The sequence below is a fragment of the Tasmannia lanceolata genome, unplaced genomic scaffold (assembly GCF_043159265.1).
Source record: "Tasmannia lanceolata isolate RefF3 unplaced genomic scaffold, GAP_Taslan_0.1 ptg000029l, whole genome shotgun sequence".
NCBI classification, from domain to species: Eukaryota; Viridiplantae; Streptophyta; class Magnoliopsida; order Canellales; family Winteraceae; genus Tasmannia; species Tasmannia lanceolata.
In genome coordinates, this window is record NW_027518706.1 from 3667354 (window position 1) to 3691828 (window position 24475).

The 24475-nt window shown below is 38.3% G+C and overlaps 2 protein-coding genes and 1 pseudogene across 7 annotated transcripts; all 3 read left to right on the forward strand.

Annotated features, from left to right (window-relative positions):
• The first annotated feature begins 459 nt into the window (after positions 1-459).
• Positions 460-23568, forward strand: LOC143859306 (uncharacterized). Of its 6 annotated transcripts, none has more exons than XM_077370035.1 (11): positions 460-615; positions 4804-5009; positions 5831-5918; positions 6005-6175; positions 6900-6959; positions 7079-7158; positions 7998-8085; positions 8172-8342; positions 9067-9126; positions 9246-9325; positions 22988-23568. In XM_077370035.1, the coding sequence occupies exons 1-6, from the start codon at positions 568-570 to the stop codon at positions 7136-7138; spliced, it is 633 nt and encodes a 210-aa protein (XP_077226150.1). In that variant the 5' UTR covers positions 460-567; the 3' UTR covers positions 7139-7158; positions 7998-8085; positions 8172-8342; positions 9067-9126; positions 9246-9325; positions 22988-23568. The 6 variants fall into 6 exon arrangements, with proteins under 6 accessions (XP_077226150.1, XP_077226151.1, XP_077226148.1 ...); XM_077370036.1 differs by having other exon boundaries at positions 462-609; XM_077370031.1 differs by lacking the exon at positions 460-615 and adding an exon at positions 1497-2703.
• Positions 10611-13373, forward strand: LOC143859433 (uncharacterized). The gene has a single exon (XM_077370145.1). It carries the CDS (start codon positions 10611-10613, stop codon positions 13371-13373), a length of 2763 nt encoding a protein of 920 aa, XP_077226260.1.
• Positions 19815-23382, forward strand: LOC143859435 (putative LRR receptor-like serine/threonine-protein kinase At3g47570 pseudogene; annotated as a pseudogene).
• Positions 23569-24475: the final 907 nt, after the last annotated feature.

The following is a 24475-nucleotide window of genomic DNA, read 5'->3' on the forward strand; positions in this document are numbered from 1 at the left end:
GTTCCATCACATGGACGGTTTGGATCATCTTATGATGTGGTCCGTACAATATAAAAATCTCGTTCATTTAGGTTTTTACGGGCACCCATGGTCACCCGCGGGTTCACTCGACCCAGTTTTGATGCGTGAGGCTGGCTGCGTCAACTTTCAAAGGGTCCCTAATTTAGTGACCCAGAACCATAAATTACGGGCTGGCGGGGTGGACCCGGGTCCGGGTCTCGTTTTGCAAGTTCTAACTATTAGACTGTATACGGCCCCAAAAGTGAGAGAGAAAGAGAGTGAAAGAGTGATATAAGAAGGGATTTGCTAGGGACCATCGACATAAGGCATTTCGCAGATGGTCTGTCGCATGTCTCACCATCTGCGTAGGAATGCGACAGACTTTTCAGCAGATGTTGTAATCATTCACGAGGGAGGTGGCTGGTCTGACATGCAACAGACTAGATGCCTTCTGCATGGTCCCTAGCATATCCCACTTTATTGTGTGTGATATCTCCTATTTAAATAAATTTTCTCCCCTGATTCTTGTCTAAAGTCCTCTGAAAGCAAATCACTCCTTTCTTCAACATGATGGAATGCAGGAGTTTTATGTCGATTTTCACGGACCTAGTGAGAGTAAATCACCAATTCCCATATGCGAATAGTTCTTTTAATTTCATGTCTTTGGGTTTTAGTTTTATGGAATTCTAGTCCTTTTTGTGATGTATGTTAAGTTTTTAATTTCATGTCTTTGGGTTTGTAGATTTGATGTCGGTTCTGATGAGATTATTATCATCCTTACCCATATCTCAATTTTCTTCTTTTTCATCTCAATATGGAAGAAATAACTGCATTGTTTTCTTAAGCTCTCTGTTTGGATTGCAGGATTTTTTTTGGAAAATTTTGGAAAGGAAAAATATTTCTAAGTGTTTCTAATTTTTTACACTGGAACAAAGATAACTCTAACCAACCTGATTTAATTTTTACTTAGGGGCCTTCAATTTATGATATTATTCTTCTAAATTAATCATAATCAGATCATTCCCCTCTAAATTTTGGAAAGAAAAAATTTCCAATCCACAACCCAAGCCTCTGCTTTGCTGTCCTCGGAACATCCACCCATAACCCAAGCTCTTGAGACCCTTTTCTCTTGCCTTCCCATTTACTTTGCCTAACACTCTGCTCACCAACTGTTTGCAGGAATGCTGTAGAGAAACCCCTCTATGCTTCCCGCCGTAGAACCCCCCATTGTGCGGGTTCCCTCCCTCCCAATCTCAGCTGATGACCTCCCCCACTCCCTCCCAATCGCAGCTGATGACGTTCAGGAAATTACAAACCTGCTTCACTTTAGCAACTCCATGACAAATCTCACTGAATCATTCAAGATCTGGGTCCTATGGGATGCTTCCCTCTCTATAAGCCGGATCTCCTCTAATAACCTAGCTTTGATAGTCGAGCTAGTCCATATGCAGAGTGGCTCTAAAGTCTTGATGTCACATTTATGCTAGTTGTTCCACCTTGGGTAGGATAGAGCTATGGAGCTACCTTAGGGAATGCAGCCAGTCCTCCTCAAAAGCATTGATAGTAGGCACGGACTTTAATGCCCTACTCCCTGATGATGAAAAACTAGGAGGAAAGCCTCCTAACCCTAACCCCACATCCTGCAAAGATTTCAATCAGCTATAGATGATGCTGGCCTCATTGATGCAGGGTACATTGGAAGCAAATTCACAAGGTGCAGCAAACGCAGGAATGAACAGTGTATCAATTTGACTTCCATTGGCTAAACTCAATCCCCTTAACCGCTGTTTCCCATCTTTCCCACACTTGCTCGGACCATTGCCCCTTCTAATAAATATCCGCCCCACGTCAGCACCCCAAATAAAACCATTCAAGTTCCAAGCAACGTGGACTAGACATCCCCAATTCCATTTAATTGTGAAAGAAGCTTGGTCTATCATTGCCCTAGGCAACCCCCTTGAGATCCTTTCTGCAAAACTGAAAAACACAAAAAGAATTCTTAAAGCTTGAAACAAAGAGATTTGTGATGATGTCTTCCAATACATCAAAATCCAAGAGGACAATGTCCTCAAAGTGGAACTTGGCCACCAATCAAACCCAAATCTGGACACCACTGAAACCTTAATCGAAGCCAGATGCAAGCTAAATAAAAGCCATCGTCCATGAGAAAATCTTCCTCAGACCGAAGACAAAAGAGAAGTGGTTAAAAGAGGGGGACGGAAATAGTAAATTCTTCCACGCTGCATTGCACCACCACAGGAACCTTGGTGGAGTCTCCAAGATCAAACATGAAGGATCGTGGATCATTTTTTTTTTTTTGAAAGTTAACAGAAATATTATTAAAAAGGAAGGATCGTGGATCATTGACAGACGTAGGATAAAAACATGGCTTGTGCCTACTTTGAAAATGCCTTAGCAGAGGAGGGCGTCATGTCAGACCAAGGCGTGCTAAACCTCGTCGAGGACAACCAGTTACTTATGGCTGATCCATCGGAAGAGGAGATCAGAGAGGCCATCTTTAGCTGCCCTGTTGAGTGTGGTTCAGGGCTGGACAGTTTCCATGGCTTCTTCTATTCTTCATGTTGGGATCTAATCAAGTCAGATATCCTGGTAGCCACCACTGCATTCTTCAAGGGAGGGAGCCTTTCGAGACACTACTCATCCACTTTCCTAGCCTTAATTCCCAAAACTGAAGATCCAAAGGTATTCTCCGAATTCAAACCCATAAGCCTATTCAATTTCTGTTACAAAATTTTTTCAAAGCTCCTGGTAATAAGGCTTGCAAAAGTCTTGCCTAATCTCATCTCCTTAGAACAAGGAGCCTTTGTTAAAGGCAGATTCATCACCGAAAACATTGCGATTGCTCAAGAGATGATAGTTCGTCTCAAAAAGAAAGTCAGGGGAGGCAATGTGATCTTAAAAATCGACAAGGCCAATGCCTTTGACAGACCTACAGGATTTGCTCTGAAGGTTTGGTTTCTCCACTCAATGGAGGAATCTAATAGAGTAATGTACCGAAAGACGCTGGTTTTCAATTGTCCTAAGTAGGGAACCCTACGGTTTCTTCAAGTCATCGCGAGGCCTCAGACAAGGAGATCCCCTCTCCCTGGTCTTTTCATCCTGGTCTTTTCATCCTAGCAGAAGAAGTCATAAGCCCTCTTTAGAGAAGGTCGAGCTTCCTATTTCCTTAGGAATAGAGGCTGCATCCCCATCACCCACTGCCTCTTCCCAGATGACACGATAATCTTCTCCAGTGGGGCAAATCAGGTCTCAAGAGCATCATGGTCTTTCTTTCTGGACCTCAGGGAAGAAAATAAACAAATCAAGGAGTTGTTTTGCAGTTTCAGTGAAAGCTTCTCCAAGCAGGAAAAGCATCATAGGTAACACTACAGGCTTCCCCAACAAATGCTCTCCAATCACCTACCTAGGCGTCCCCCTTTATGCAGGCCGTCTGAAATCGTGTTTCTTCGATGATCTTATTCGGAAAATCAGATCCAAAATTGAAGGGTGGAAGGGCAGGCTACTCTCCCAAGCAGGCAGACTAGTGCTTATCAACCATGTACTAACTAGTACCCCAATCCATCTTCTATCAGCTATCACACCTCCAAAAGCTTTCCAACAGAGCATTGATAGGCTTAATTCTGGCGGGGAAGTAGTGATTTTGGCACTAGAACCCACTGGGTCCCCTGGGGCCATATCTCTAAACCAACAGCCGAAGGTGGATTAGCCACCAAATCCATGGCGGACCCTTGCTCGGCTTTCAGGCTCACGGCTCTCCACCAACTTCACGCCAACTCCTCACTCTGGATCTCATTCATCCACTCCATCTACAGCAAGAACCAACACCTGAACCTTATAGAGCCTTCCCAGGGTTCCTCTAAAATGTGGAGGGAAATCATTTCTGTCAGAGATATCTGGATCGAAAAATGCAAGATGGATCGTTGGACTAGGATCAATTGCATTCTGGACTAACCTATGGATTGGCAGCCCGCCTTTACTCTCCTTGGCTCTACACAAAGAATCTATCGATATCAATGCATCTACCAAGGACCTACAACTCCCTTATGGAAGACGGGATTGGTTTAAGATAAATCCCCACTTGCCTCCAAGCACCCTTTATACCCTGAATTGTTCAAACTTGGCTCTATCTCAATCTGCAAATAAACTAATCTGGTGCCCTGCCTCGTTAGGATCCTTCAACACAAAGTCAGTGTGGAACCTCTCCAGATCGAAAGCCCAGACCCCTCTGTGAGCCAACACAGTTTGGGCTAACCTTCCTACCCAAATCAGCTGCTTGCTATGGAGGTTGTTCCAAAATGCTCTAGCTACAGACGACCGGATCAAATCCTGCCTAGTGCAACTCCCATCTAAATGTGTCTTCAGCTGTGTCAATAAGGAAGAAACTACAAATCATTTGTTCGTTGACAGAGCATTTGGTCAAAATTTGCTACCCTATGGAACCTCAACCTGCTCCCCTTTCAAGCTATCTTGTCTAGAATCCTCCCGTGTTGGTCGGCTGCCACTACTATCTTCTTTGTTCTAGTTAAATGAATTTCTTGCTGGTGCTGGAACTGATGCTCCTGACGTTGAAAAGGAGAATATAACCTCTAGACCCTCAGTTAGTTACTATGATATTTGGCCCAAGACACTGTTAGAAACATCGGAACTAGAGGTAATATTAAAATTTGGAAAAAAAACGAGGCGTCGTTTCTCTAACAAATTGGTATTTAGGAGAACGCAATTTGAATTTGAAACTTACTCATCTTTTTTTTAACTGTCGAATGCTGATTTTGGTTTTTGCAGGAAGATGATGCCAGATCTTCGGGAGCATCTTCTCCGGAGTCGACTGGATCAGTTGAAACTTCCATATCATCACCTGTCGGTGGCATGAGCTACCCGTCCTTGTTTAGTTCACGGCCAACAGGCTATGGTTCTTCACAACAATCAGTATCAACCGCAAACTCCATGAAGTCACTCTTCTGCTCTAATTTCTGCATCCACTTAGCTATGTAGATGTGAACAAGCCATAGCTTGGTTTTCAATTTATTTTTTATGCATCATTAAGATTTTGGTTTTCAATTTATTTTTTATGTGGCCAATCCCCATGCCTGCATGGATGAGTTCCCATTTTATCATGAATTTTGGCAGCTTATATCCAAGTCCGCCGTTTATATGTTGGGAAAAATAACAACAGTCCAATTTTTTTATTTGCCGAGTTGGCCGTTGACTGTTTTTAGTTTGAGGTTTTTCTGTTTAGCAGGTAAATATATTTAGAGTGTGTTTAGGGCTGATTTCTGGTTCTAATGAAGTTCTGATGTAAAACAAATGGATATTTGCTGAACGGATTCCAGTTTAATTTATAGAACATGGTAGCATGTTTGGCAACCATGAAAAGATATTCCATGGAATATTAGTGGGGCCAGTTGTATCATGCTCCCCCCTCCCTATTTCACAATTGAACCAACGAATATTCCATGGAATTATTTTTCATTGTTGCCAAACATGCCCTTCATGTTGAAATTCTCCAAGCTTATTTTTAAGAACGGGTTAGTTGAGTGGGATTTTAAATCCCGTCCGAACTTCCTAAACTGTGGGTCACTCTAAAGAAGTCCAACAGATTGTGGGTAACTCTGGGACTCCTCGAGCAGGGACTTTAGTATGGATTTTAGTGATTGAGGTTTTGGAGTTTTCCGCTAGTCGTGAAGAAATGGGGAAGTGTAAAGTTCTTAAAAGTTTTACATTCTATTTTTTACCAATACAATAATGAGTTTGTAGTCACTAATTGTAGATCCAAATGAATAAATAAATGTTGCAATTTATGTAATAACAGGAGAGTAAAACAGGGGCCAAGCACAAGCAGGTTTAGCAACACCACTACTGGCTTTCCATCAACAACTTATGAGGGGCTGGGATCTCCGGTTAGCTCTTAGTTTTAACACCCAATTGACTTATCTCTTGAGAATGCGATCAATTTTGTAATTGCTAATTAGGCGACTATGTCCAGATCAGAGAAGAACCTCCATTATATACATCATCTATCATGCAAAGATTTGAGCCGTTTGAGAACCCCTTAGCTGGGCAGAGTTTTGGTTCACAGGATGAGGAGGGAACAGCTTCCGAAAATCCTCAGTTTGGAAAAGCCCTTTATGACTTCACTGCTGGTGGGGATGACGAGGTATGTCTGCTTCCATTTAATTAATTGGTCTGAGGTCTTTTGAGAAAATCGTCATCTCACTTCAATACAAAGATGGTCAGTTAGCCAAGAAAGTGCAACTTTTTAAAAAATTTCGGACTTTTTGCTGATTTTCCACATATTAAATCCAATTATATATGCTCGTAATTCATGCATAACTATGTACTTAATTGTGATTGTGGTGACTAGGGTTCATTATATTTGCTATCGGACAGATAGTCTTGTGTTTCAGTACGGGCTAGAAAATACGTTATATTCTGATGTATAACTAATAAACAATACTCTTTTCCTCTTTTGAGAAAGTATAAAAACTCAACCCAACTAAATTTTCTGTCTCTGAAACGTTACATCCCCTTTTGATGGCGATGATGATGAGCCCAAAAGTCACTGGTAGTGATGGTTTATTCTCTCCTCCAGCTCCTTCACACTTTTCCATTTTGAACTCTACTTGTTTCCCTTTTTTTCTCTCTGTTGATATACATTGTTTCCTTTTTTCTGGTAGGTAATATACATTGTTTCCTCTCAAATCTTACAGTTAGATTTGTAAACTTCCAATGGATCTTTCATGCACTTCTATTTCACCATCCATCCCATTATTTTTTTAAATTTTCCTTTTTCTTTCCCAATTCCTCCTCATTTTCCGAATTCATTCAGCCATGATTGAGTTTAACATTCAGTGACCTGTTAATTCTCTTTTGTCTACCAGTTGAACTTGACGGCAGGAGAAGAAGTCGAAATTGATTATGAGGTCGATGGTTGGTTCTACGTAAGTATACAAATACAAAATATCATCTACTCAACTCCAATCCTATACAGCTACTTGTTGCCTTATATAAATTGGAACAGCATTTGACTGGTATCTGGGCATCTTGGCACCTCTTGCAGGTGAAGAAAAAACGACCTGGGACGGATGGAAGAATGGCAGGGTTGGTCAGTTCAACTTGATAGAACCTCTTGCGAAAAAGGTCGATTTTGTCTCTTTTATGCCTTCTCCACAAGAAATAGATTGTGATATGGCGGAACTTGGAATTCCTTTTGTTAGTCTCCATTTCTTGTCAGTTCAGTGTGGCCAATCCCCATGCCTGCATGGATGAGTTCCCATTTTATCATGAATTTTGGCAGCTTATATCCAAGTCCGCCGTTTATATGTTGGGAAAAATAACAACAGTCCAATTTTTTTATTTGCCGAGTTGGCCGTTGACTGTTTTTAGTTTGAGGTTTTTCTGTTTAGCAGGTAAATATATTTAGAGTGTGTTTAGGGCTGATTTCTGGTTCTAATGAAGTTCTGATGTAAAACAAATGGATATTTGCTGAACGGATTCCAGTTTAATTTATAGAACATGGTAGCATGTTTGGCAACCATGAAAAGATATTCCATGGAATATTAGTGGGGCCAGTTGTATCATGCTCCCCCCTCCCTATTTCACAATTGAACCAACGAATATTCCATGGAATTATTTTTCATTGTTGCCAAACATGCCCTTCATGTTGAAATTCTCCAAGCTTATTTTTAAGAACGGGTTAGTTGAGTGGGATTTTAAATCCCGTCCGAACTTCCTAAACTGTGGGTCACTCTAAAGAAGTCCAACAGATTGTGGGTAACTCTGGGACTCCTCGAGCAGGGACTTTAGTATGGATTTTAGTGATTGAGGTTTTGGAGTTTTCCGCTAGTCGTGAAGAAATGGGGAAGTGTAAAGTTCTTAAAAGTTTTACATTCTATTTTTTACCAATACAATAATGAGTTTGTAGTCACTAATTGTAGATCCAAATGAATAAATAATTGTTGCAATTTATGTAATAACAGGAGAGTAAAACAGGGGCCAAGCACAAGCAGGTTTAGCAACACCACTACTGGCTTTCCATCAACAACTTATGAGGGGCTGGGATCTCCGGTTAGCTCTTAGTTTTAACACCCAATTGACTTATCTCTTGAGAATGCGATCAATTTTGTAATTGCTAATTAGGCGACTATGTCCAGATCAGAGAAGAACCTCCATTATATACATCATCTATCATGCAAAGATTTGAGCCGTTTGAGAACCCCTTAGCTGGGCAGAGTTTTGGTTCACAGGATGAGGAGGGAACAGCTTCCGAAAATCCTCAGTTTGGAAAAGCCCTTTATGACTTCACTGCTGGTGGGGATGACGAGGTATGTCTGCTTCCATTTAATTAATTGGTCTGAGGTCTTTTGAGAAAATCGTCATCTCACTTCAATACAAAGATGGTCAGTTAGCCAAGAAAGTGCAACTTTTTAAAAAATTTCGGACTTTTTGCTGATTTTCCACATATTAAATCCAATTATATATGCTCGTAATTCATGCATAACTATGTACTTAATTGTGATTGTGGTGACTAGGGTTCATTATATTTGCTATCGGACAGATAGTCTTGTGTTTCAGTACGGGCTAGAAAATACGTTATATTCTGATGTATAACTAATAAACAATACTCTTTTCCTCTTTTGAGAAAGTATAAAAACTCAACCCAACTAAATTTTCTGTCTCTGAAACGTTACATCTCCTTTTGATGGCGATGATGATGAGCCCAAAAGTCACTGGTAGTGATGGTTTATTCTCTCCTCCAGCTCCTTCACACTTTTCCATTTTGAACTCTACTTGTTTCCCTTTTTTTCTCTCTGTTGATATACATTGTTTCCTTTTTTCTGGTAGGTAATATACATTGTTTCCTCTCAAATCTTACAGTTAGATTTGTAAACTTCCAATGGATCTTTCATGCACTTCTATTTCACCATCCATCCCATTATTTTTTTAAATTTTCCTTTTTCTTTCCCAATTCCTCCTCATTTTCCGAATTCATTCAGCCATGATTGAGTTTAACATTCAGTGACCTGTTAATTCTCTTTTGTCTACCAGTTGAACCTGACGGCAGGAGAAGAAGTCGAAATTGATTATGAGGTCGATGGTTGGTTCTACGTAAGTATACAAATACAAAATATCATCTACTCAACTCCAATCCTATACAGCTACTTGTTGCCTGATATAAATTGGAACAGCATTTGACTGGTATCTGGGCATCTTGGCACCTCTTGCAGGTGAAGGAAAAACGACCTGGGACGGATGGAAGAATGGCAGGGTTGGTCAGTTCAACTTGATAGAACCTCTTGCGAAAAAGGTCGATTTTGTCTCTTTTATGCCTTCTCCACAAGAAATAGATTGTGATATGGCGGAACTTGGAATTCCTTTTGTTAGTCTCTATTTCTTGTCAGTTCAGTGTGGTCAATCCCCATGCCTGCATGGATGAGTTCCCATTTTATCATGAATTTTGGCAGCTTATATCCAAGTCCGCCGTTTATATGTTGGGAAAAATAACAACAGTCCAATTTTTTTATTTGCCGAGTTGGCCGTCGACTGTTTTTAGTTTGAGGTTTTTCTGTTTAGCAGGTAAATATATTTACAGTGTGTTTAGGGCTGATTTCTGGTTCTAATGAAGTTCTGATGGAAAACAAATGGATATTTGCTGAACGGATTCCAGTTTAATTTATAGAACATGGTAGCATGTTTGGCAAAAAATTTATGCTAGTAATGTGTCTAGATCCTATCCGTTTAAGTTCGGATTTTGATGGTCCATCTGACTGTCCGATTCCATTGACTTCAGAATAAAGAATTTAAAAACTTTAAATGGGCAAAAGTACCAATATTGGCACTACTATATTTTGATAACTAAACAAACTTAGCTTGCCTTTTCTTTTTTAATGCGCTTTTGTTAGCTCTTTTGGAACTGTAACCATGGTTTGAAATTTCGGCTGAAATCCGAAATTTTGGTGGAGACCGAAACCGAAATTTGCCGAAATCCAGAATTTCACAAAATCCCAAATTTCGGAACCGTTGATAGCAGAGTATTCGAGTTAATAATGAGTTTGTAATTGTAGGTCCAAATCAATAAATAAATGTTGCAAGTCAGAAAACGGGTCAAGTCAATAGATGACTCCATCGCCCGTTCATTTGTGTCGTGTGTAATACTTCGTGAACACGTGTACGACATCGCGAATGCATGTGACAAGTGTGTACATGGAAATTAGGAGTCCAAATTCCATGAAACAGGACAAAGACGATGCTCTACAATAATTGCCTTTCAGATCACGTACAGGAAATTTGTTGGACTGGAATATGATTACAAAAATTTCTTTGTAAGGTGAGCCTTTTGTAGACCACTTTGAAGGGGAAAAAAAATCAAATGGTAGACTTGAAAATTAGGAGTGGACCACATCGTAGACATGGAAATTAGGAGTCCAAATTCCACAAGACCAAAATTACTCGAGTTAAGAAAAAAAAGAAAGATAAAATGAAATTGGCAGTAAATGCACCATCATTTCTTTCTATATAAGGGTCTAGTGAGATGAAATAAAATTAGGAGACAAGAAAATATCTTGTATTTGTTCAGCAGAAGAAGAGCTTCAATGAGGATGGAGCTTTGGTCATTTATCTTCTCTCTAAATCTCTTCTTTGCCATGAACGTAGTACATTCAAATTCTGCAACCACCACCACCTTACTTGGAAATGAAACCGATCGAATGGCTCTGCTCGCTTTTAAGGATGGGATAACAAGTGATCCTCTTGGAGCCTTATCATCATGGAACCATACTCTCCATTTCTGCCAGTGGAATGGAGTCACATGCGGTCGGAGGCATCAAAGGGTCACTGTATTGAACCTTAGTGGGGAGAACTTGCTTAGTGGGCAGACCTTGGTGGGTACTCTATCTCCTGCCATATCCAACCTCACCTTCCTTAGGGAAATCTACCTCCAACAAAACAGCTTCAGTGGCCAAATATCCCAAGATATTGGCCGTCTATTTAGACTGCGACATCTTAATATGAGGCATAATTCCTTGGAAGGGGAAATTCCATCCAATCTCACCCACTGTAGGGACCTTCGATTCATCGAATTGAGTTACAATGAGTTTACAGGGAAAATTCCCATCCAACTTAGCACTCTACCGAAGCTATCCTTGTTGTTTCTTCGTCAAAATAATCTTACAGGGAGCATTCCACCTCAACTAGGGAACGTTTCATCTCTCATCTCTCTCAATTTACGTGCAAATAGTTTGGTGGGACACATCCCAGATGACCTGGCCCGAATTAATAACTTGAAACTGATCGTCCTTTCTGGAAATTTATTATCCGGTACGGTTCCTTCCTCTTTTTATAATAATCTCTCGTTTCTTGTGGGGTTTGTCGTGACAGAAAACCAGTTACATGGAACCCTTCCACCCAACATAGGATTCTCTCTTCCTAAACTCCAATATCTACTTTTAGCAATCAATCAATTTACCGGAAAAATTCCAAATTCATTATCCAATGTTTCAAGTCTTGAATTGCTTGATATGGGTGATAACCAGTTTAGCGGACCGGTGCCTGAAAATATTGGATGGGCAAGGAATCTACTCATATTTGAATTGAGCTATAATTACCTAGGCCTTGGTAGAGCTGATGACTTGAAATTTATCACTTCTTTGACCAACTGTAGTAATCTAAATTGGTTGTCCATAGAGAGCAATCATTTTGCTGGCCCACTTCCCAACTCCGTAGCCAATCTCTCAACTTACCTTTATTGGTTGTCAATAGGAGAAAACCAAATTTATGGTAACATCCCTAGTCAGATCGGGAATCTCATCAACTTACAACATTTGGGTATATATTCAACCTTCATCACGGGTTCTATTCCCACTTCAATTGGGATGCTCCAGAACTTACAACAACTCAACTTGAGAAATAATAGTCTGTCCGGGAAAATCCCATACAGTATTGGAAATATTACTCAATTGATTGACCTCAATTTAGGATCTAACAACCTCCAAGGAAGCATACCTCTAACTCTTGCAAACTGTACAAAACTTTTAAGTTTGGGCTTTTTTGGAAATAAACTTGGTGGCACGATACCAAAACAAATTATTGGCCTTTCTTCGCTATCAATGGCACTCGATCTGTCTCAAAATTTTTTCACTGGCTCCCTCCCATCAGAAGTGGGCAACTTGAAAATTCTAGAGCTATTGAATGTTTCTCAGAACAAATTGTCAGGTGAAATCCCAAGCACTCTTGCAAATTGTAAGAGCATGCGAGAACTTTATATGCAGGGTAACACCTTCCGAGGAGATGTTTCGTCAGTTTTTACTACATTAACATCCATTGAAGCCCTTGATCTTTCATACAATAACTTCTCAGGGAAGATTCCAAAATATCTAGAGGGGTTTAAGTTTCTACGGTATCTAAACTTGTCTTTCAATAATTTTGAGGGTGAAGTTCCAGAACAAGGGGTCTTTGGAAATGCCAGTGCAATTTCAGTCGTGGGAAATGATAATCTTTGTGGTGGTGTTCCAGAATTAAAGTTGCCTACATGCCCAGTGCTAGCTAATGACAGACGAGGAAAAGCCCATGTTTCTAGAGTAATCATCGTAGTAGTAAGTGCGGTTGTATGTTTGATTTTCTTATTGTGTGTCCCTACTTCACTTTACTGGATAAGAAAGTCAAGGAAGAAACCATCTTCCTTATCTTCTATGGAGGGCCGGCATTTAAAGGTTTCTTATGCAGAGCTCTTTAAAGCGACAGATGGGTTCTCTTCAGCCAATTTGATAGGCACGGGAAGTTATGGATCAGTGTATAAGGGAATCCTCAGTCGCATTGAAAATGTTGTTGCTGTCAAAGTACTCAACCTTCACTTAAGGGGAGCTTCAAAGAGTTTCACAGCTGAATGCAACGCATTGAGAAACATTCGTCATCGAAATCTTGTGAAGATCTTAACTTCTTGTTCAAGCATCGATTTTGGAGGTAATGATTTCAAAGCTCTCGTGCTTGAGTTCATGCCAAATGGGAGTCTAGAAAAGTGGTTGCATTCAAAATTAGATGGCCAACATCAATTAGGAAGTTTAAACTTCATTAAGAGATTAAACATAGCAATTGACATAGCTTCTGCGATGGATTATCTTCACCATCATTGTCATACACCGATTGTTCATTGTGATCTAAAGCCAAGCAACATTTTTTTGGATGAAGACATGAATGCTCATGTGGGGGATTTTGGGTTAGCCAAGTTTTATCCAAGAATCATTCAGAGCTCATCTGAAGATCAAAGCAGCACAAATGGATTAAAGGGAACTATTGGGTACATTGCTCCAGGTAATAATTTTATCAATTTTCATCATCCAGTGTATTCTCAATGTGTTTAAAAAAAATATTTCTCACTTATTAGTTATATAATGTAGCTCAACAAAGGCTAAATTAGCATCCTTCAACCAAAATAATTACTTGATAGTATTTCTACATTTATTGACAGAGTATATAGGAAAGTTATTTTACATAAAGTAGTCTTGTACATGTCACCCGAATAATAGACAGCCATTTTAGTATGTATTACCACGAGTTGTATATGCAAAATAGTATTGTAAAAAATGCTGATCATGTAATGGTTAAAAAGTTATAATTTGGTAAAAATTCGGAGAACTAATTATTCAATTATTCAATAAAATCTCTAATATTTTTAGAAAATAATGAGAAATTTTGTAAATAAATTTCCAAAAACCCATGACTAATGTTTCTCAACAAGAAAATAACCCTAATATTTGGGTAATTACTAATACCAATATTAATTGTCTAAAATACTTTTTAACATATCTTACCCTTTGTGAAGAATGGCCTATTCTTTTAGATGAGCATGTATCAGAACGTGGCATCTCTATAGAGTTACATTTAATATGAACTAATATGTGTTACGTAAAATAATAGCATATTCATATTATAAAATGGTTGATTATAAGTTTAATTTTATTGCCTTCTATTTTTTGGGTCTTTAGTGTGGCTAACGAAAAAGCTTATGTTGATACCTCATTTTGTGTGTCATACGACCTACTGCGACCCAACACTCCAATGATGAATCAAATCGTGCTTCTTAAATGAGCTAGAGCAGTAAAACACCCTGAAGACCCATGAGAGAAAATATTTTCCAATGAAAGAAACAAAAGTACCATGAAAACTGCCTTTTTCAAAACTATCCAACTTTTCAAAAAGAACCAAAACTCCCTGGAGTTGGCCATTCGGACGAGCCCCTGTTCGATTGGACCCCACCGCCGCTGGGCATCATTGCCATAGTCTGACACTGTCTGTGCAACCCCTTTGCCATTTCAAAGATTGGGTGAACCATTTGCCAAGATTGTCTAGAGCTGGACGATCGACATCCACCCTTTGACGAAGGTATAACACTTTGAGGAGTGTGACAAAGTCGAAGATTTAGCACCCACTCATCCACCAATAACACCCTGTGTCCTCTTTCATCTGTAAATTTTGTGGTTACTTCATCTGTTAATTTTGTGGCTACTGCATTAATTGTGGAGATTTTGGACTTAATAAGATTATTGGAGCCAAGGATTGAGCATGGTAGGAGGTCGACTAATGAGCCGGCAGTTATTCTAGCAAAGGAAGGAGTCCTTAAGGAGTCCATGTTAGTCGTGTCGCCGGTTATCTCACCTATCTAACAGGCTTTGTAATGGGTCTACGGACCACTTTTATGTATCATGTGTGGGACATCTTGTCCGCGCCCAATACTTTAGACTATTAATGCAATGTCAATTTAAAAAAAAATAAAAATAAACATTAGAGTTTGGTAGTTGTTTTTATTCCACTAGTTCGGACGAAGGCTAGGGGTCAAGTAGCCACTTTCTGGCATCGGCCTCACAAGGATTTCCAGATTAATGACTGTCGCCAAAGATCCCAATTGGCGCATCACAGGTTCACTCCACACCATCTGTTGAAAGTGCACACACTCCCCTCTAGATGTCAGTGGAGGATGGCTCCCACACTTAGAACCCTTGCTTTCTTTCTAGTAAATAGTAGTTTCTATTAATCCCTAGTCAAACATTTCAACTTTTGGTGATTTTTTTCAAACAAAAGTGGTTTGGAAGAAAGATGAATTAGGTTCTCCAAAAGACCTTGAGCACAGGACAAGCAACATTTTCCTAGTCTGGGTAGATGGTTCTATACAGAGTCATGTCCGGGACTTAGGGCCCATAATCCCTCTTTGGTGATCCTAGTGTAATAAGTGGTACATTACCTCACTCATTCTAGGATAGTAAGAATGTGGTGTGTGTGTCTGTGTGTGTGTGTCTAATCCAAGGAATGAATTTTTGGCAATCCTCGATCGGAAGTGAAAAGAGGTATGGCAAATCTAGAACCAGGAATGCGGAGGCTAGGGCAAGGCAAGAGTAGCATGTGGGCAAATCCAAGGAATGAGTATTGTTTAACCAGCTATCAAAGTTTGTTACAATTCCAAACAAAACTCTAAGTAGCCCATTAAAAATATTTATCACTTATTAGGTATATAATGTAGTGCGACAAAGGATTAGCACCCTTGAACCAAAAAAATTACTTGATAGCATTTCTATATTTATTGACAGAGTATACATGAATGTTATTTTACATAAAATAGTCTTGTACGTGTCATTCTAATAATAGGCAGCCTTTTTCGTACCGATGACCATGAGTTCTATATGCAAAATAGTCGTGTAGAAAATGATGATCATGTAAATGGTTAAAAAGTTATAATTTGGGAAAAATTTCTCATTATTTTCTAATATTATTAGAAAATAATGAGAAATTTTGTAAATAAATTTCCAAAAATTCCTTGACTAATGTTTCTCAACAAAAAATAACCCTAAGATTTGGGTTATTACTAATATCACTATTAATTGTCTAAAATAATTTTTAGCATATCTTACCCTTTGTAAAGCATGGCCAATTCTTTTAGATGAGCAACTCCATAGTGTTACATTTAATATGAACTAATATGTGTTACGTAAAGTAGTAGCATTGTCATATTATAAAATGATTGATTATAAGTTTAATTTTTATTGCCTTATATTTTTTGGGTCTTTAATGTGGCTAACAAAAAAGCTTATGTTGAAACCTCTTTGTGTGGCGTACGACCTACACTTCCCTCTAGACCTCAGTGGAGGATGGTTCCCACACTCAGAATCCTTGTTTTCTTTCTAGTAAATAGTTGTTTCTATTAATCCCTCGTTAATCATTTCAACTTTTGGTGATTTTTTTCAAAGAACATTGGTTTGGAAAAAAATGAATTAGCTTGACCACATGACAAGCAACACTTTCCGAGCTTGGTTAGATGGTTCTAGACAGAGTCATGTCCGGGACTTAGGGCTAGGGCTGCAAATGAGCCGAGCTGAACATTGGGGTGTTCGTTCTCGGCTCGCTTAGTTTGAGGCTAGGCTTGTGTTCGGCTCGTGTTCGTGACAAGCTTTTATTTTTGGGCTTGTGTTCGGCTCGCCAAAATTCAACAAAGCTTGAGCTCGGCTCGTTTAGTAAACGAATGAGCCCGAGCCGAGCTTTTAATGAGCCGAGCCGAGCCAGGCTTTAGCGTGGTTGGGTTCGGGTTCAGTTCGTTTAGTAAACACATCAAATAAATACCATTAAGTAATATATATATATATATATATATATATATATATTGTGTTCGGCTCGTGTTCGTGACGAGCTTTTATTTTTGGGCTCATGTTCGGCTCGCCAAAATTCAACAAAGCTCGAGCTCGGCTCGTTTAGTAATGAGCCGAGCCGAGCCAGGCTCGAGCTTGGTTGGCTTCGGGTTCAGTTCGTTTTATAAACACATCAAATAAATACCATTAAGTAATATATATATATATATATATATATATATATAGTAAAGAACATAATCTGAGCTTTAAAGCTCGGCTAGGCTTTATGAACTGCACCTAAAAAATTTACGAGCTTGTCCAAGCCGAACTATACAAAGCTCGAGTTCGGCTCGTTTAGTAAACAAATGAGCCCAAGCCGAGCTTTTAATGAGCCGAACCCAAACATGTTCGTGATCCGGCTCGATTCATTTGCAGCCCTACTTAGGGCCCATAATCCCTACGTGGCGATCCTAGAGTAATAAGTGGTGCATTACCTCATTCCTTCTAGGATTGGCTTACACCTCACATGTCTCTCAAAATGCACCACTCACAATGGAGGCAGTGCATGTGTCTAATCCAAGGAATTTTTGGCAAACCTCGGAAGACAAAAGAGGGAGGAATAGGTAGAATAATTATATAAATTAAATTTAGGCAATTGATCGGTGATTTTAATAAGGCTACTTATATCTGCACGATCATCCTTTAATGGGTCAAACTCACCTTGTTTTTATTGTTTAACTAGCTATCAAAAGTTGTTACAATTCCAAAAAAAAAAAACTCTCAGTAGCCCATTAAAAAGTGTAAAACAATGTGAGTCTTCCTCGCTATGAAACATGGTCATGCGGATAATGTAGCCTTTTGGTAACTATCCTAAATTCCTTTTGCCAATTATTCTAAATTTAAGGTTTTTGATAAATATAAGTCAAGGAGGTTTCTAATAATTACTAATAATAAATACGAGACTTTTGGATTAAGGTTGTTACTGAAATAGTGTTTCCCTTGGAAAGGAAGGTAAAATTATGCCATTTCCCTTTTCGAGACACGTTTGGTTGGCTTGCCCTATTCATTCTACTTCCTTGTGTTTAATTGATTTTTCAACAATTGCCTTTCAAGTTGCCTCTCACAAGTCAACATGAAAGTGAAATTAAAGATGATATTTGAAACAATTTTTTGTTTGTACTTAGAAAATGACATCATTTCACTTTCCTTCTACTTCTACTAATTTTTTACCTTATAAGTAGTATGAAGTTTAATTTGATCTACTTTCGTAGTGCTTTTGCATGTATAGTCGCTGGTTGGTTTCAGGTGAAAAAATCACGTTTAGAAATTATCATGGTCCAAAATTGGCTAGCTGTTCTGAGGATTACATAGGGGAATGATCCTCTTGGAGCCTCATCATCATTATCCAATGTTTCAAGCCTTGAATTGCTTGAAATGGGAGGGAACCAGTTTAGTGGACCGGTGCCTGAAAATATTGGAGGGGGAAAGAATCTACTCAGATATGACTTGAGCTATAATTACCTAGGCCTTGGTAGAGCTGATGACTTGAAATTTATCACTTCTTTGACCAACTGTAGTAATCTAAATTTGTTGTCCATACAGAGTAATCATTTTGTTGGCCTAGCTCCCAACTCCATAGCCAATCTCTCAACTCACCTTCATGGGTTGGCAATAGGAGAAAACCAAATTTCTGGTAACATCTCTAGTCAGATCGGGAATCTCATAAACTTACAAATTTTGGATATACATGGAGCCTTCATCATGGGTTCTATTCCCACTTCAATTGGGATGCTCTAGAACTTACATCAACTCTACTTGGGAAATAATAGTTTGTCCGGGAAAATCCCATACAATATTGGAAATATTACTCAATTGACTACCTCGATTTAGGATATAACAACCTTCAAGGAAGCATACCTCTATCTCTTGCAAACTGTACAAAACTTTTAGAATTGAGCCTTTCTCGAAATAACCTTGGTGGTACGATACCAAAACAAATTATTGGCCTTTCTTCGTTATCCATACTACTCGATTTGTCTCAAAAAAAATTTATTGGCTCCCTCCCATCAGAAGTGGGTAACTTGAACATTCTAGCGCTATTGGATGTTTCTCAAAACAAATTGTCAAGTGAAATCCCAAGCGCCCTTGCAAATTGTAAGAGCATGCGAGAACTTTATATGCAGGGTAACGCCTTCCGAGGAGATGTTTCGTCAGTTTTTACTACATTAACATCCATTGAAGTCCTTGATCTTTCAAGTAATAACTTCTCAGGGATGATTCCAAAATATCTAGAGGGGTTTAGTTTCTTTCTTTTTTTGAAATAGCGATTTGTATTGATTAGAATAAAATGACAAGGGAGCACCCGAGTAGGGGCAACCCAGAGAACAAAAACAAGAAAGAAGAAACAGAGAAGAAGAAGAAAAGATACAATAAAAATAACAAAATTATATTACGGGGGAAGATGATCGAACCAGAGAATACTCTCCCTCCCAACTCCCTGCTTGGGTAACACATCCGCCTTTTCGTTTGCCGACCTCCAAACATGATTAAAGACAATAGCCGAACCCGCAACAAAATCCTCAATTTCATCAAATAACGCCAAAAATCTCCAAGGAGAGGCTACACCACCCTTCAACCACCGAATGACATTCAATGAATCCCCTTCAACAATAATATGGTCTAATACTTCTCTACTCAACTTCTTGATCCCAAAATAGGCAGCTTTGACTTCCGCCTCAGAAGAATCACACACACCAATAGGACTAGAAAAAGCCCAAAGTATCTCACCAAACTCATCACGGCAAAGACCGCCCACCCCCGCTGGACCCGGGTTTCCAAAACAAGCACCATCAGAGTTGATTTTCAACATTCCTATCTAGAGGGGTTTAAGTTTCTACAATACCTAAACTTGTCTTTCAATAATTTTGAAGGTGAAGTACCAAAACAAGGTGTCTTTGGAAATGCTAGTGCAATTTCAGTCGTGGGAAATGATAATCTTTGTGGTGGTATCCCAGAATTAAAGTTGCCTACATGCCCAGTGCTAGCTAATGACGGACAAGGAAAAGCCCATGTTTCTAGAGTAATCATACTAGTAGACAGTGTAGTTGTATGTTTGATTTTCCTATTGTGCGTCCCTACTTCTCTTCACTGGATAAGAAATTCAAGAAGAAACCATCTTCCCTATCTTCTATGGAGGGCCGACATTTAAAGGTTTCTTATGCAGAGCTCTTTAAAGCAACAGATGGGTTCTCTTCAGCCAATTTGATAGGCACAGGAAGTTATGGATCAGTGTATAAGGGAATCCTCAGTCGCATTGAAAATGTTGTTGCTATCAAAGTACTCAACCCTCACTTAAGGGGAGCTTCAAAGAGTTTCACAGCTGAATGCAACGCATTGAGAAATATTCGTCATCGAAATCTTGTGAAGATCATAACTTCTTGTTCAAGCATCGATTTTGGAGGTAATGATTTCAAAGCTCTCGTGCTTGAGTTCATGCCAAATGGGAGTCTAGAAAAGTGGTTGCATTCAAAATTAGATGGGCAACATCAATTAGGAAGTTTAAACTTCATTAAGAGATTAAACATAGCAATTGACATAGCTTCTGCGTTGGATTATCTTCACCATCATTGCCATACACCGATTGTTCATTGTGATCTAAAGCCAAGCAACATTTTTTTGAATGAAGACATGAATGCTCATGTGGGTGATTTTGGGTTAGCCAAGTTTTGTCCAAGAATCATTCAGAGCTCATCTGAAGATCAAAGCAGCACAACTGGATTAAAGGAAACTATTGGGTACATTGCTCTAGGTACTAATTTTATCAATTTTCGTCATCCAATCTATTCTCAATGAGTTTTATAAAAATTTTCTCACTTATTAGGTATATAATGTAGTGCGACAAAGGCTAAATTAGCACCCTTGAACCAAAAAAATTACTTGATAGCATTTCTATATTTCTTGACATAGTATATACGAATGTTATTTTACATAAAGTAGTCTTGTACATGTCATTCGAATAATAGGCGGCCTTTTTCGTACCTATGACGATGAGTTCTATATGCAAAATAGTCGTGTAGAAAATGCTGATCATGTAAATGGTTAAAAGCTATAATTTGGGAAAAATTCTGAGAAGTAATTATTCAATTATTAAATAAATTTTCTAATATGATTAGAAAATAATGAGAAATTTTGTAAATAAATTTCCAAAAAACCCATGACTAATGTTTCTCAACAAAAAATAACCCTAAGATTTGGGTAATTACTAATATCACTATTAATTGTCTAAAATATTTTTTAACATATCGTACCATTTGTAAATCATGGCCTATTCTTTTAGATGAGCATGTATTAGAATGTGGCGACTCCATAGTGTTACATTTAATATGAATTAATCTGTGTTACTTAAAATAGTAGCACTGTCATATTATAAAATGATTAATTATAAGTTTAATTTTTATTGCCTTATATTTTTTGGGTCTTTAATGTGGCTAACGAAAAAGCTTATGCTGAAACCTCCTTGTGTGGAGTACGACCCGCACTTCCCTCTAGACCACAGTGGAGGTTGGTTCCCCACACTCAGAACCCTTGCTTTCTTTCTAGTAAATAGCTGTTTCTATTAATCCCCAGTCAATCATTTCAACTTTTGGTGATTTTTTTTCAAAGAACAGTGGTTTGGAAGAAATATGAATTAGGTTCTCCAAAAGAGCTTGAGCACATGACAAGCGACACTTTCCTAGCCTGGTTAGATGGTTCTAGACAGAGTCATGTCCGGGACTTAGGGCCCATAATCCCTATGTGGTGATCCTAGAGTAATAAGTGGTGCATTACCTCATTCCTTCTAGGATTGGCTCACCCCTCGCATGTCTCTCAAAATGCACCACTCTACATGAAGGCAGTGCATGTGTCTAATCCAAGGAATTTTTGGCAATCCTCGGAAGAGAAAAGAGGGAGGAATTGGTAGAATAATGATATAAAGTAAATTTAGGCAATTGATTGGTGATTTTGTAAGGCTACTTATATCCGCACAATCGTCCTTTAATGGGTCAAACTCACCTTGTTTTTATTGTTTAACCAGCTATCAAAAGTTGTTACAATTCTTAAAAAAATCTCTCAGTAGCCCATTAGAAAGTGTAAAACAATTTGAGTCTTCCTCATTATGAAAACATGATAATGCTAATTATCCTAAATTCCTGTTGCCAATTTTCCTAAATTTAAGGTGTTCGATAAATATAAGTCAAGGAGGTTTCTAAAAATAATTACTAATAATAAATATGAGACTTTTGGAATAATGTTGTGACTGAAATAGTGTTTCCCCTTGGAAAGGAAGGTAAAATGATGCCATTTCCCTTTTCGAGACACGTTTGGTTGGCTTGCACTATTCATTCTACTTCCTTGTATTTAATGGATTTTTCAACAACTGCCTTTAGGTTGCCTCTCCCAAGTCAACATGAAAGTGAAATTAAAGATTTGACATTTACAACTATTTTGTTTGTACTTAGAAAATGACATCATTTCACTTTCCTTCTACTTCTACTTATTTTTTACCCTATGAGTAGTATGAAGTTAAATTTAATCTGGTTTTATAGTGCTTTTGCATGTGCAATCACTGAGACTTGGTTATTTTCAGATGAAAAAATCATGTTGAGAAATTACCATGGTCCAAAATTGGCTAGCGGTTACATAGTGGAAAGCTATTCATCACTTACATGACTTGATTGGCTGAAACCCATGTTATATGGATTCTTCTAAATGGGTGAAGTACCCGTGTGGGACACGCACGTCTCAAATTGCGGGAGTCTCTAAGACAGTTCTAGATCTCTTTTATCTTTTTCTGTTTTACTGGATGCTACTGCCACAACTTTATAATTATCACACATTTTGAATTTTACCCATCCTATTAGTAATTTTCTTAAAAAAACAAAATATTATATCTACTTAACTTATTAAAATTTAAATATGTTACTGGTTAAAATAATATTATTATGTAAAAAATTAAATTTTAACAATTGATTAAAATATTTTGGTGAATCTACAAATCATTCTTTTTTAGGTTTGCTGAATTTGACACTAGATACCCATGTCAGATTCTGACACTCTAACCTATACTAATGCAACATAGGACATGACTTCCAATTTTCTTTCGTTGTGCTAAATCGTTTGTTCTGTGTTTCTCTAAAAATTATAGACTCTTTCCATGCAACTTAGGTTTCGAAATGTGACGAGATCATTCAATTATCTATCATCTCTTTGATAAAATTTCCACCTTTTTTTCAAAATCAAAGCTCATATTTACTTTTAGTTTCTAACTAGTATCTTATATCCTTTATCACAACAAAAAGTGTAAAAGATGTGTGGAATTGCAGAATATGGAGCAGGTGGTCATGTGTCCACAACCGGAGATGTGTATAGCTATGGGATTCTTTTACTGGAGATATTCACTGGAAAGCGCCCCACAGATGACATGTTTAAGGATGGCCTAAGTCTTCACAAATTTGTCCAGTTGTCTTTGCCTAATCGAGTGATGGAGATTCTGGATCCATTAATTCTTTTAGATGATGATGAAGAAAGAGCTACAAACATTGCTGAGAATTACAATGGTAAGATACGTCGTTTGCAGGAGTGTTTGGTATCTTTAGTGAGGATTGGAGTGGTGTGTTCTGCAGAATCTCCGAAAGAACGAATGGAGATGGGAGGCGTTGTAAAGGAAATGTGTTCTATTAGAAACATATATCTTGGTGCTGGGATCCATAGAGAATGATGAAATTCACTGCTACATCCGCTTTTGTTTCCCATTGAACAAATATTACTATCTTACATGTGGTTTCTTCTGTGTTTGTAACTTAATGTTATATTATATGTGATGTGGTTAGTGGTGCCACTTGCAGGTAGTACTTTTTCTCATATCTATATTTCCTCCAACTATTAATAAAAAATTATTATCAAATCTTGAGTGTGAAGGTTTCTATTGCAAGACATTGATCATTCCATCATGAATTACAATTAACAAATAACATCATAAAGGATCTTTTGATCCTATGGAAGATTTATGGATGATGATTTCTAGGCCATTAATTAAATCATGGTAGCTATGAACCATGTTGGAAATTATAGATAAGTTTGTGGAAGAAGGCTTTGTTCTTCATTCTCCCTTTTTCTCCTTTCATTTGAATTTTTATGTGATGAATGTTTTTCTTTACATTCAGTCTTGGAGAGACTCTCTCTCCAAGTCTGTGTAGGGTGAGATAGCCATGGATTTTCTGAAATTTGATGAGAATCCTTGAGCTTCTCACCATGACAATGAGCTTCTCAAATTTGATGAGAATCCCTCTCGCCTATTTTTTCTCCTTTTTATTCACCTTTGAAATTGATGAATGTGTTTCTTCACATTCAGTCTTGGTGACCCCCTGATTTTTTCCATTATTGAACTCATCACGCACAAACCAATTAATTCCGAGGAATAATGGGCGTTTTATAAAACCTGTTTTAGAAAGAATATAGTCTCGAACAATTCTCTTAAAAGATCGGTGAAGAACACCCTCTTTTAGGAAGGGTGAATGTTACAGCACCACCTTCTACTCTACTCTGACCACATGAAAATGAGGAAAAAGTTTTCAAATCCAATCCATTGAGGGGTGATTAATTGAGATTTGAGATTTGAGGTTGGTGGGCTCTCTGTCAAACTATAAGAGAAGTAAAAACAAACAGTAGGTAACAAAAGACAAAAGCTATTTATAGTTTGTTTTGCCTCAGTCTCCCACTTCCGTTTGCATTTTTTTTTTTGGATAGGTAAGCTGGGTTTAGGCAAGACCCCTACCAGATATCATTAAAAAGATAGAAGCATAACAAGGGGG